General features: G+C 34.6%; 1 protein-coding gene across 1 annotated transcript in view; it reads right to left on the minus strand.

Annotated features, from left to right (window-relative positions):
* Positions 1–367: 367 nt before the first annotated feature.
* Positions 368–15,249, minus strand: part of PPP1R14C (protein phosphatase 1 regulatory inhibitor subunit 14C) — a 108,570-nt gene continuing 93,688 nt past the window's right edge. The window contains exon 4 of the mRNA XM_003769532.3: positions 368–2,035. Coding sequence (XP_003769580.2) covers positions 1,961–2,035 — 75 coding nt within the window. The 3' untranslated portion in view covers positions 368–1,960. The remainder of the gene's footprint in view (positions 2,036–15,249) is intronic.

A 15,249-nucleotide genomic window follows, 5' to 3' on the forward strand; every position in this document is an offset into this window, starting at 1 on the left:
TCTCCATCTTGTGAAGAAATAATAAATAAATAAAAATAAAATTTCTGAATATGAATGTCTGATTAATAAATTCAGTAAAACTTTCCAGGTAATTCCTACCAGATATAAAAGAGGAAAGAGGGGTTAATTAAATCAGGAGTCCTTAGTCTAGGTAAGGGATTTAAATTCGATGACAATTAATCAGAAATAGTTGGTTCATTTTCTTCAATGAGCTATAACCCACCAAAACTTCTGCCTCCACTTCCCCAAGCTATAAAATTCAATAGGGTATCTGAGGAGATTAAATGATTACAAATTCATTATAAATGAAAAAAAAATCAGGATTTCAGTGCTTAGTACAATAAGATCATTTGGTAAGGCATACATGTAATAAGAGCTGTTAAGTTGTTCCATTTATTCGAGTAAATATCTTGTAAATAAATCATTGGTAAACATTACAAAATTAAATACATTTTAAAAAGCTTGCCAGTATACAGAAAATTCACAAACATATTTCTTTTTAAAAATAAAATATGTTCAGAGCACCCTTGATATAAAATGCTTGACTACTGTCTTCTTTTACGTGGTCACTTATGAACATCACATAGCAGATAAAGAACACCACCCAAAGGAACCAAAGATCTACCTGAAGTGGTCTTCCCCCCCCAACCCCTGCCATTTTTTTTTCAAACATGATCAGATAGCCATGCCATTACTGCAGACCTATTTTAATCATCTCATAAGGAGCAGGAATATACTGTGTAAGAAAGGACAGTTGACCTCCCTAGACCCAACCCCAGAGTAGGGGAAAAGATAATGAAATTCTGCCCTATTTTGCCCCATGATCCTGTAAAACTTCTATGCCCTTACCCACATACTATAGAGTGAATCAGGAAGTGTCAACACTATTTGGAGCATGTTCTGACATCAAGGCTTCCTACATTGAGTCTTCTCTGCCTCCCAATAGCTCACAGTAAGACGCTCGATTTTCATCCTCCCTGTAGCTATCTCAGGAAGAAACATCCAGTATGAGAGAGACAGAGCTCTAACATGCTGGCTTTTTACCTGCTTTAATGGGAGAGACAACATTGTTTTTGGTTGAAAGTGGAGAATTAAAAGCTACACTATGCTTTCTTTTTCTGCAGTAAAACACTGATCAGACAGTGTTGGCATTTCTCTGTAGAGTTCCAATCAGAGCTTCAAACAAAGGGTTAAACATGATTCCAAATTATTATGAACGAGGCAGTGAGGAAGAGACCTGGCAAAGCATCAGATCAATAATACAGTCATCCATAAGTTACGCCCTTGAAAACAGTAACAACCAAAAATTTAAGTGTAGCTTCCTGAAAGAACTGATACATTTGTCTTCACTTTGGTGCATAAAGTGAATTTTTTTTAAATCTCAGCACCTGCATTAAAAATGTAAAGTTGTCCCTCAAAAACACATGTTCTGTGGTCTCCAGTTAAAGAATGACCAAACATCAATTCCATCCACAGGAAATAATACTCACATCTACAGAGTAACATAACAGTGTATATACAAGTACAAGAAATTGGAAGCATATGAGTCAAATATACAATTGAGGGGGGAAATATTACCAAACTATCTATAAGAAACCCATTCTTCCTGCTCTATATGGTTATAAACACTCTCCTATTTGCCATATAAGATAGGGCTGCCCATGTCAGCTACCAAGAGGCTTCCATCAAATCCCTGGGCTCTTCCATCCGGTTGGATAATCCTCCATTGATAGTTGTGCTGCATTCAAAGCACTGATAGCTTTGTTTAAAAAAAAAAAAATCTAAAAAAATCCATAAAAACAAATAAAAAACATCCATGGGTAAAATGTCTAACAGAAGAAAAAGAAAAGTTGCTCAGAAAGACAACTATTTTTTCTTTTAAATAAGAGTCTTCTTGTGGTCAAAATCCCATTTCCCTTTCTGTGTTCCTTAGAGAGAATTTTACTCTCTATTCAAAAAATTATATACTCTTCTTTTGGGGGGGACTCAGTTTCCGCATGCCTCTTATCCGAGATAGCAGTTCTTTGATAAATTCCTAAGAAAGAAAAGAGAAGCCATTAGTATTGGGGATGACACCATTTCAATTAGTCTTGTCTTGATTTGTTTTAAGTAAAATGAACTGCAGCTGCCCCTAATTTCAGACCCTGGCTCTTCAGACTGCATATTCTAAATGGTACTCTCTAAGATACATCTAAGCAAGCAATCTGGATTTCTATCAGAGATGAAGAAGGCGGCAGCATAATCAAAAAATTTTTTGCATGTTTTTAACCTTGATATTCCACATTTACTTCTATTGACTTACTTCATAATATAACGAATACTAAATGCTTTCTTAATTACTACTATTTCTGTACCAGGATAGAAAGGGATCCATTCTGAGTCAATGGCACATCATTTTAAGTTTTTGGACTATCTTGTTTTTCTTTAATTGCAGCATTTTCAGGATGAGAGAATGCTGTATTCTCCATCATGAAGACATTCTTGCCTACTGAATATTTTTGAAGGCTCAATGTATTTATAGCTACCCATTTTATTGTTCTGGCTTGAATAATATTTTTATTCTCTATCAATGGGAGTTTCAATTTCCTTAATGCATTTTGTTTTAAGGATCTATCATTGAGAGCAATGCTAATTTCAATATGCAAATGTTGGGTTTTTTTATGCAAAGGGCAGAAACATAAAGCATATAATTTATCTTATTGACAATTTTGGTAACATTTCTGCATTAAATAGACAAAGTTCCTATTTAAAAGTCACACACTGAAGTCACATAAATGGTAATATTCTTTGAAGGGCATTACCCTTCTAGGATTTACTGTAATTTGGACTTCATTAGTTTGCATTTTTAAATAAGTCAACATATTATATGTGAGAGAAGTACAGTGTTCTGGAAAATACCAATGAAAATCCATCAGTTCAGACATCAAAAAACCAAGTTGTATTCCCAAATCTGTCATTTATTCATTGTGTGATCTTGAGAAAATAATACAACCTCCTGTACCTCAGTTTCCTCAATGCATATTGAAGGAACTGGACTAGGTGATCCTTGAGATTTATTCCTGTTCTAACATCAAAAGTTCTACAATTTTCATTGAATAAAAAATTTGATATAACTGACATAACTCAGGATTCATGTTTATGCTACACAGTATATTTTAGTTCTACTATTAAAGAATCATAGTGTTCAAAACTGGAAGGGATACATATGATATTAAGAAAGTGGTGAAGGAAATGTCAGAAGGGTCCTGACATATCTCTTAGGCTAAACAGAGGAAAACTTTGCATCTTTTGACTTTAATAGTGTTACCCACTCTTCTATCTTTGATGCTGCTGCTGGAATTGTCTAAGTCTGGTGTGACAAAGAGTTAAAAGCCACTATGTTTAGTAGACTTCATTTTATAGTCAGGGGGACTAAAGCCCAGAAATGGGGAATCTGAAGCTCAGAAATGTTAAGTAATTTGCCCAGGATATACACAAATAAAGTCAAGTTCAAACCTAAAACTTCTCCCCTTCAAACCCATTTTCATTTTACTTATTCTTTTCTATGTAACAATTTAAAATATGCTGTTAAAAATCAGTAATTCAAACTTGGCTAATTCAGAATTCACAAAAATTCAATTTATCCCCTAATCTTATGCATTTGATTATTATCTCTAAGGAGATAACTTTCAGATTTATACTTTTAGTTTTCATCTTTTGAGCTCCATCTGTATTACAAGTGTGTAATGAAGATCTCTACTTGGATGTGCCTCAAGTATACCATACCTAGGACATAATTCTCCCCTCAAATCCTGCTCTTCATCTAATCTTCCCTGTTACTGTGGAGAACATAATCAACATTACGATCACTAAAGTATGGAATCTCGAAGTTCCTCTCCAGTCTTCATGTTCCCTCAGCCTCTATATTCAATGAATTGCTAAATAATGGTATCTTCAATCTCCATTTTTTTTCTCATACTCCATGGCATAATTTAAGCATTTGTTACCTGTCACCCAAGTAATGTCAATAGCTTTAAACTATCTTATATACACATTCTACTTGTAACCATATATGTTATTTCCCTGCTTAAAAATCATTAGTGGCAATACAGCCTTCAGGTTAAAATGGAAAATTTTTTGTCTGGTACTTAAAATCCTTCTCAATATAGTCCCAACCTACCTGGATAGGATTTGGATAAATTTATTTAAAAATTATTCCCCTTCAATTATTCTATATTCCAGCCAAACATGCTTATTTGGTTTTTCCTGTACATAGTATTCAATGTTTTAATCCTGTGCCTCCATAGAAATTAACTCCCATACCTGGAACATACTAGTTCTTCATTTAGGATATACTTTCTTTCCTCCCTTCAAAGGTCTGCTTAGGTATCATTCCTATAGGACATTTTTCCTAATTCCTGAGTTGTTGATGTTCTTTCCTTCTTCATCTTACCTTGTATTTATTTATATCTATATAACATATCCTCCAGCAGGACATAAACTCTGTGGGGAAGAAATTGGTTTTTATATTTATCTTTTATCCTAACTGTCTACAATAATGCTTTATATGTAGGAGATACTTAAAAAATATTTGATGAATTATTTAATCAATTTGTGTGGTAGGAGAAAAGAGAAGAGAAACAGGGAAGAAGAATCCACATTTTGAAATGAACATTTTCCAAATAACCTAAATCCTTTTATCTCATTAAAAATATATAAAACAACAAGCAAGACTTCTGTATTAATCAATTAATTAAAAAACTATTCCGTGCTTTTATGTTTGACACTAATTTGAAGAAGAGTAAAGCCTCATGGACCTTATAATCTAAGATGTGTCAAGGTACCTGGTTTGCTCAGCAGATAGAATCAGAGCATCTAAGCAAGTGCTTGGTCTAAAGTTTAGCCTAAAGTTATTTTCAGTTCAATTCAATTCAATTAAATGTTTTCTATGATTTAAGCACCAAGAAAACAAAGAAAAAAGTGAAAGAAATTCTTTACTTGTCTTTTTTGTTAAATTGGACCTGTGGTTTCACTAGCATGATAAATGTCCAATGAAGAAACTCCCATGTAGATGAGCACTTGCTCTGTCATTTGAAGTCTTCATTTTAGGTACTGAGAGGTAAACTGACTTGCCCAGCATTATAGAATCAGTATAGATCAAAAGTTTAACTTGAATTGTGGTCTTCCTGACTAAGGTCAGCTTTCTATCCACAATATCACACTGCTTCTTGAATGCAAAATATGTATATGATAATTTCAGGGGGAGGGCATCCAGTCTTAGAATGAGGAAGGGTCTTAAAGAGTATTTAATTCAGGACTTCTTAAACTTTTTCCACTGTGACTCCTTTTCTCCTTTTCACCTGAGAAACTTTTATGCAACCGTATATATATATATATATATATATATATATGTTTACATATATACATATGTTTACATATGTATATGTTTACATATATATATGTAAAATATGTATACAAATCAAACTCTTACTAATAATAAATCATAATTTTACAATCCCCACATTCAGTGTCTACAAAATACTTCAATAGGCATTTCATTCACAAATATCTTGGTTTGGCATTGTATAAATATAAAGGATTACTTATTATCATCATCATCATTATTACTTTTTTAGGAGTGATTCCATGGCTAGGGACAAAGTAGTAGCCACAGTAATACAGCCCTATAGTAGAAGCATGAGTGGGGGAGGGTGGGGGAGGAGGAAGGATAACATTAATAACAATGCACATTTAGAGAGCCCTTTGTGCTTAACCAAGTAGGGAACAGACCTAATAGAGAGGTGATGGACAACTTATCCATAATGAAACACATTTTGGAACATTGTAAACACATAGGGATTAATTTTGCTTGACTATAGTCATATAGTTTGTTCCATACATGTTTGTTCCAAAGCCTTTTTTTGACCTTTTTTTTTTTTTTTTTTTTAGAGAGGAAGGTGAAGGGGGGGGGGGGGAATGGATGCTTAAACATTGAAAAAAATTTTACTTAAAAAAAAACTAAAGTAGGGAATAAAAAGGCTGTTAAGGCAGAAACCATGATAAATGAAAAGAGGTTGACTATCAGGTTGTGGAAACATACTTGTGTTCGAGAAAAGGAGGCTTGCGAAAACAACTATGGCTACACATTTAATATGAAGGTTAATTTTAGCATCCAGTTTAGTAAACCCTAAAATTGGATTGTCCTTTCTTCTTGCCCAGCTAGAGAAGCAATAGCATCTGTAACAACTTCCTTGCCAGATTACTTGTTTCTGGCATCTTCTTCCTTTGTTCTATTAAACAGGCTGTCACCAAAAATACAATATCTGCATTTAGTTTAAAGCGGCATTAAGTTTTATCAGATGGCTTAGTATTATTTCCAATTCCATTCTCCAAAAGCACAGAAAAAAGACATTGTGAGATGCTCAAAGGAATGGTGTTATATAAAGTGTTAGAACCAAGGTATTTCAGCATGTATAAAGGTGCATATATTAGAACTCCTAATTCCACACTTTATTTCTGAACTGAAAATCACTATCAGGTTCTTTTTACAAGTATAGACTGTACCTATCTCTGCCAATAGGATGTAATCTCTAGAATATGAGGGAAAGACCTTTTTTGTATTTGTATCCCAGCACCAGCACTGTTTGGTATTTAATAGATGCTTTAAAAATGCCTGTGAGTTGCCTGAAATAGCACTGGACTAGCTAGTTGCTAATTCTGGGATTGTCATCAAACTCACTGGGTCACCTTTGCAAGGCACAATGTCCCTGTTTAGATGTCAGTTTCCTTGTCCGTAAAATCAGGAAGTTGAATTAGATGATTTCAGAGGTCCCTTCTAGCGCTAACATTTTCTGTCTGGAAAATGGGGATAAAACTTATCATTCCTATATTATGAAGTTGCTGTTGGGCTAAAAGGGGAGAGGAGATATAAAAGTGCTTAAAAAGTTAAAAATAATATTTCACATTTTAAGTCTATACAAAATAAAAATATCATACATGATATATTATAAAATATGTTATTAATATTACATACAAATCTGCAAATATAAGTACTTTAAGTAGGACTTCAGAAGGAAATAGGGTAATAGACTTGGCATTGGGAAGAATTTTGAAATTATCTAACACAACTCCCCCATTTTATATATGAGGAAACAGAATCAGAGAAGCTTAAGGACTTTGTCAAAATCACATAAATAGCAGCATCAGAATTTGAATCCAAGGCTTCAGATTGAAAGTACAGAGTTCTTTCCAAAGGGACCTGACTCAATGAACAAGTAAGAGTTTTCAAGTCAGAGTTTCAATAAGTGAAATGTATTTTTAAACATTAAAAAATATTTTGAAATTATTTGTTTTCTATCCAATGAAATCTTCTTTTAGCGGGCTACCATGAATTGATAGGCATATGGTCATCATCTGCCCCTATCATTTTAAAAGCAGCATCTTCTCTTCTTCAGATTTATTAAGCAACTTCCCAGAATTACAGATGGGACATATTAAGGCTGATCTTTTCAATGATAAAAGAAAGGGGGGAAAACTATCTCCTAGCTACATTCAACAATTATTTATCTAGCTAGATTACTGTGTACTCAGAACTCTGTTAGGTCTTGAGCACTGTTTTGAATGATGAAAATTTAAATGCAGCATCCTGGAAAAAGCTAATTATTCTTATTATTAGGGGAGGAGAACTAGATCTATAGTCTTTGGGATTGTGAGATTTGTATTGGGTAAAAGTAGGGAGAGGGAAAAAGAGAGGAGGAGTTAAGAGAATGAACACATCAGAGAAAAATAATACAAAAAGATTCTTTGACTCAAATGCCCTGTTTGTGTGCAGAGGAGATCACTTTGTGTGAACATTCTGACTTTAGACTAAGGACTTAATTTCGGGGATGTACTATTCAAATCAGGTCCACACTAGCCTGGCTGCATTAAGACAAATGCAATCAATCAATGTTACCTTCCCTGTGGAAAAGGTTTGATTAAGGGAGGTGAGATTATGTTACGTGATATCCATGAAAACAGCTAGCAACTCAAGTCAGGTTGTTGCTTTGAGGATTGAGGAGCCCATGAGAGTCTCCTCAGATGAAGCAGGCAGTAGTACCAGCAACTAACATTTCCCTGACTCTGTATGTTGTCACTTTAGCCCTGTTTCAGACAACAAAGGATGTCATTTCTGTGAAGACCAGGCTGGTCTTACTCCTCATTCAACAGCAACGACAGTTGTTTTTACAACATTTCCTTTAGCTGGATTCTATTTGTGGGCTGTCTTTCCCTTGATCTGTTCTGTACCCTGCTATCAAATCTTTCCCCAAAGTGCCCTAAACTTTCTAACTTTCCATCTTTAAAGCATAGTGTAGATCTGTCCTTCAAATCAGATGCAAAATGTTTGACAGCAGACTTAAAAGCCTTCTGTCTATGGCATTTCCTGACCACTTTACCCACAAACACATACGTTCCTTCCAGATATTTCACTGTGCTCCTGCCAGGCAAACTTCCTAACTATCCCCAGCTAACCTTTCCCTCCCCTTTTTGCCCTCTTCCTTCCTCTGAGTCTTTAACCATGCTAATCTTCCTAAACTCAGAATGCTTTTTCATTCTCTCCTCAACCCTAAATTATCCTTTTTTTAAAAAAATTCAACTCAAAATTCACTTCTACCTTGTTTATACTGATCTGAACTTCCTTCTGCTAACTTCAGTATGGCCAATATCCCCTTCTCAAAGTCCTGTCCTACAGATCTAGACCTAGGAGAAACTATTTCCTGTCCTTCCTGTATAATTGCCTTCTCCACAAAGCATAATAAAATGCATCACCCACAGAGAGCAACGAATTAATGTTCTGGGTGGGAAATTGTTTCATTTGGCAGACAGCTCATGCTGTTTCAGCTAACTTATAGTCGTATAGACCCCAAAAAATCAATCAAAAGAATTGGAATCCAATATAGCAGAGCCACACTGCTTCTGAAGCATATTCAGATGGCAGGGGAAGGGTTGTGCTTGCCTATAGAATGGCAGAGGACAGTTCCATTGGAAGTAAGATCTCCACTAGGATATATGACAGTGGGTGGGGATTCCCTCTACTCTTCCCAAAGAAGAAATGCCAATTCACATATCAACAGTGTTGAGGAAAGTTGTCATATCCTTAAGCTAATCATACTCTTCAATGTGGTACTCCAAACCCAGAAGGATTGCTGTTTCAGAAATACCAGAATAGAAAATAGAGATATGTGCAGGACTTATTCTCTATAGATGGGCACTGTAAAACACTCAAACAAGTCTAAGAACATGTGTATTGTTTTGCCAATGTTCTTTTCTTTAGTTGAGAAACCTTTAGAGCAGTGGCTCTCAAACTTTTGTTTTCAGTATCTTTATCCTATTAAAAATTATTGAGCATCTCTCCAAAGAGTTTTTGTTTATCTGGATTATATTTATAGACATTTATTAATTTCAAAAAACTATTTTTGAATTTGTAGACCCTCTAAAAGATCCCCAGGATTCTCTAGACCATACTTTGAGAACCACTGCTTTAAAGCTTTGGGCAATCACAGCTCATCATGACCTCTTTTCTCCAACCAGATAATGTGAGGGATAAGGAAAAGGGAAGACAAGTAACCCATTTGGAAGGGAAATGGGAATAGCTTTTAAGCTCAACATTTACAATAGCAGTGGCTGCCATAGATTATTTGCCGGTGGACTTGGGAGAAATGAAGGAATTGGAATTTAGGGACAAGAGTGTGAGGGTAATTAACAAATGGTTGAAAACATTTGTATGAAAAATATACTAAAGTTAAAATTAACAACCTGCAATGGCAGATGGTAGAAGAAGGTTAAAGATTTGACAATAAGAACACTAAGCAGAGTTAGGGAGAATGACAAGTATATAGTGAGAAATGGATGTTGGCATCTTGGTTATGAGGGGAAAGAGAGAAAATGAAGAAGCAAAGGAAAATAGAAGTATTATTTCTAATGGTCTTAGAAATGGTTAGTCAATAAGGATTGATTAAGAGATTACTATGTGCCAGCCTCTAATATGCAGCTATTTCATGCACAAGATACTTCTGACTTGTTATGTGAATAAAATGAAACTACCAATTATACATATATACATGCATATATGTGCATATACATGTATATATATGTATATATTTTTATTTTATTTTTCTTGGGATAATTTTTCTTTTTAAAATATTATAGCATATTTCCAAGAAGATCTAGCAAAAATCATGAAAGCTGAGGGTGCTTCTAGTGGCTTAGCTACACTGATTCTAGCAAAGAGGAACAGACATATGGTACCCTTCCTCCAACCTAGTATACTCTTCTTCCACTGCCCCTCCCCTCCATCTCAGTTATCTTGATGGTTCCTAACTTCCACTTTTTCATAAAAGCATATGCCAAAGGTGGCAGATGAAGAAGCATTTTATAATTGTCAATATAGTTGGACATCTGTTATATTTTCCTGGGTATTCAAAGAATTCATCTGTCAAAAATGTTGATGACCACATAAGAAATATGGGTGCTTTTGACAACCAGAAGAGAAACAATAGTCTTATTTCAAAGCTAAAAGTCTTTTATTTTTTCTAAGTGCCTAAAACATAACTGATCTGTGAATAACTTAGTCAATAGTAGAAATCTTATAAATAATGAATGTTCCCAAGCAATATTTAGCATAATGGTGAATAGTTGGGTGATAACATTCCAAGGAGCAATACCCTTCCCTATGAAGGAGTAAGAATGGGGAAAGGAAAACACAAAGCAAGCATTCTGAAAGCTATCTGATTCTGGGCTATTTCCTCTGTGGCCACATCCCCTTCTCAAACTATGATATCTCTGGCTACAGAACCCCAGTCTTCTACATTCTCCCTCCTTCCTCCACAACCCCCACCATTTCCCATTTCCTAATAAATAATCTCATCATTTACTTGAAATTTTAGATCCACAGAAGCCATCTGCTCCTGGTCAAGCCTCTCCCAGTGAAATGAAAGCAAAGCAAGTCACACCAGAACTGAGCTTGAGAGCTTTTAAAACGTGACATCCAACAGATTATTGGGAAATTAAGGAGACCAAGCAGGGAAGGAAGAGAGAAACATTTTCAACCGCACCAAACTTCAGGTAAAGAAGGGTAGAAAGTAAAAGGCAACCAATTAGTCTTTAACAGGTGATGGTGATATTTTAAAAAGATTCTAAATGGCAAAATAAGCTCTCTCAAAGAGCCAAATAAGCTGCTCAGAAGCATAACAGCTCCCTTTAGTAACTGAGTGCTTAGAATATATATATATATACATATCAGGAAGTAAGGCAATACAGACTGCTGCTGAATCAATACTGATTTTTAACAACCCAGGCTGAGCTACCAGAAGGCCTACTGGGAAGCAGCAGCAGAGTTGTATCCTGGTACATGCACCAAAGCCAAATCCACTACGGCCTACCACTTAAATATTTAATTTTTTCTTGTTTATCTTCACAGAGGTAGTTTCTCTGTACACAAAGCAGACTATGTCCCATTTTTTTTTTTAATTATCTGAAAAGAGGCTTAGGGAAATGTTAAGGGGAAGATATTTTTGCCATACTGACTGACTTCTGCCAATAAAATTTCCCAGTGATCTTATCTATATTCTGTTTTTCCCTTTGCTAAATCAAAACTTCTGATACTATGCTATCCATTCATTTTCTTGCAGAAGAAACAAGTTATCTTTAAAATGAATTTGCTCTATCAATGGGGAAGTTCTCATTAATATGAAGCTTCAGATTATTTTTCTTGGAATAAATTATTTTCAGAAATTCTAAGTATTCAACATGTATTCAACAGTGAATTTAAAAGCAATTTTAGTTCATTTGTGCTCAGTTTTATTCAACCCCTCAGGCACCCACTCTTTCTAATGGACTCCCCAAAGTCTAAACACTTATTCATACAGAACAGATTGAAAAAAAATTTAGTTTAGTATTTTATTTTTCCAATTACTTGTAAAGATAGTTTGCAACATTCATTTTTATAAGATTTTGAGTTCCAATTTTTTTTCTCCCTGCCTCCCTTATCTCTTCTCTCCCCAAAACAGCAAGAAATCTGACATAGGTTATACATGTACAATCATCCTAAAAATACTTTCATATTAATCATGTAGCACTTGAAACTGACATTGAATTGACTGAAACTGACAAGTAATCTGATGAAAGTAAATTATAATTCAGGACAAAAATGATCTTCTCTATATTTTTATGAAAGTTGTTATTCTCCCTCCAAAAAAAGTTGGGAAGAATTGCAGAACCATGATCTCTGACATTCCTTCTATGATCCTAAAATAACTTATTTACTATTCCCAAACTTTTGTTTCCTATTTTGTAAAATGTGAGAACAGGATTAGAGTCTCTGAGGTTCTATGTAGCTCTAAATCTAGATCCCCCAATTCATAACTCTTATCAAGATTCTCATTTTTCCTCTTCACATTAAAAGACATTCCTAAACTATGCCCAAAAAGTTATCAAACTGTGCAAACCCTTTGATCCAGCAGTGTTTCTACTGGACTTATATCCCAAAGAGATCATAAAAAAGAGAAAAGGACCCACACATGCAAAAATGTTTATGGCAGCCATTTTTGCAGTGGCTAGAAACTGGAAACTGACTGGATGCCCATCAGTTGGAGAATGGCTGAATAAGTTATGTTATATGAATGTTATGGAATATTATTTTTTGTAAGAAATGATCAGAGAGGCCTGGAGAGACTTACATGAACTGATCTGAGTGAAATGAGCAGAACCAGGAGATCATTGTACATGGCAATAACAAGATTATACATGATCAATTCTGATGGATGTGGCTCTCTTCAACAATGAGATGATTGAGGCCAATTTCAAAGATTTGTGATGAAGAGAGCCATCTATACCCAGAGAGAGGACTGTGGGAACTGAGTGTAGTTCACAACATAGCATTTTCACTCTTTTTGTTATTGTTTCCTCGAATTTTGTTTTCTTTCTCATTTTTTTTTCCTTTTTGATCTGATTTTTCTTGCGCAGCAAAATAATTGTAGAAAAATGTAAAGAAGAATTGCATATATTTAACATATATTGGATTGCTTGCCAATTATTGCCCATTACAAGGGCTAATGTTGAAGAATTGTCCATGCATATGTTTTGAAAAATAAAAAGCTTTAATAAAGAAAAAAAAGAAACGACCAACTTCTTAAAAATTATTTTTTTCAATTTAAAGATTCCTTCTTTTATTGTTAAAAAAGAAAACAAAGTATGTTAAGGAATTGACTTGTTAAACTTTTTTTACTTAGAGATTGAGTTAATAGATTTCTTTTCTAAATCAACTCCAATCATGTCTTTATATTTACCCACTTAATCCCCGCCCCAATACTTACATACTCAGGGTTACATACTCAGTGGGAACAACCACTAATCGTCCATTTCACTACTTCACAACTGAGCATTACTTTTTCAGTCTTTTTCTAGGGTGACTGCAGAGTTTGCCAGCTATTCAGCAGCATTCTTCTGTTTTAGATGGTAACATGTTAACCTAGAAATCTTTTCAATTTAGCCTTTCTACAACTCAGATCTGGTCCCCAATTCTGACTGAGATGGTCTCCCCTTGAAGAAACTCCAAGAGGGACCCAGAAACAAAATTCAGAAAAAGATATGTATTACATTATCTAAGACTATCTGTGGCCTGTGGATACTGATGTTATTATCCATGAGGCTAATGAAGTTTCTTATGTTTTCTTTAGCAGTTATATCATCATCTCACCACCACACTCAATTAAACTAAGTTACTAAGGATTCTTGTCTAGATTTATTTTTTAAAATTTCTTATCTTTGTGAATAAGCTGATGGACTTTAATTTTTAGTCTTAATACTAAACCCTTGGATACTTTCATATTTTTTGAGCATTGATGCTTTCATAATTAAGAGGGAAGTGAAGAGTGGAAGAAAGATGGTGAGAAAGATTTATCTGGTAGATGCCATGTGCTGAGCATGTGCTGTGATTTGGGACAATTATTTAACTGATGGATTTCATGTGGTCCATGATTTCTCCTATGTTAAATTGAAGAGACTAGAGGGTTTCTAAAGGTTCCTGACATGATTTTATCATCACTATTAACTGTGGCCTTTTTTTGAAGCTTAAATATTCAACACAATGCCCCAAGACGCAATGCTTTTGAAGTTTCCTATCACCAACTAAAGGAACTGTTCTGAAAGATAGACTTCATAGAAAGTGACAAAATGCCACTATGTATATATTTATGCACAATTCACACAGAAATAGCTCTTCTTTATAGTGTTTTAAAAGCAAAGGGTATAAAATAAATTAAAAATTGTAAAAAGCAAAGAGTATATTTTTCCATGCTTCTTGCATACTTACCTCAACAAATTATATTTACTTTCTAAATAATTTGTACTTAGTTATATACGTATATCACTTTCCCTCTACCTTCCCTATTCCCTGCCCAGATAGAGTGAAAGCTCCTTGAGTTCAGGGACTTATTTTATTTTTATCTTTGTATCATCAGTGCTTAGGCTAAACATAGAAGATATTTAATGAATGTGTGTTGATATAATGATATCATTTAGGCTGTAAGATCACCAAATACTGCTCTTACACAGTAGGTGGAAGGTTGGCAATCAATTTCCGAAAAAACTACTCAACATATCAAAATCTGAGTGCAATTATTGAAAGCAATTCAAAAGAAGAGACCCACCTACTAATTCTATTCACTAATTTTATAGTATTCTAAGGCAGCCTGTTCATAAGAAAACCACTGGAGAAACTAAGATTAGATTGCTGTAGCAATAAAGCTCAGAGAGAAAGGTATAAACACAAAGAGAGATGCAGTTACAGCACAAACATGTTTGTGGAATGGAAAAGCAGACATCTTCAAAGAACATCAGTATTTCTCTAGAAGAAAGCCAGAATCAAATGTACATTTCATTACAAAGGAACACTGTGACAGTACCACAACCTAGCATATCACTGTGACCCAGAGCCACCCACTACAGCTCCTAGCTTAGTCAGTTAGCATTCAATAAGTGACACATGCCAAATTGTAAGCTTCAGTAGCAAAATGATATCATCACAAACCCTACTAATAGAAAACAAAACAGATGCAAGAATGAAATTTATGCATTGGATCTACCTCAATGAGAGAATCACAGAATTTAAAAACCATTAACTCCCATAATAAATTTTCTCTGCCTCTAGTGAACATTTTGTCCCCCCCCAAAGGGGGATAGGATAACTGGGTTCCAATTCTGGTTACATCACTAACCACCTGTTTGACTTGA

Source organism: Sarcophilus harrisii, chromosome 4, assembly GCF_902635505.1.
Source record: "Sarcophilus harrisii chromosome 4, mSarHar1.11, whole genome shotgun sequence".
Classification (NCBI taxonomy): Eukaryota; Metazoa; Chordata; class Mammalia; order Dasyuromorphia; family Dasyuridae; genus Sarcophilus; species Sarcophilus harrisii.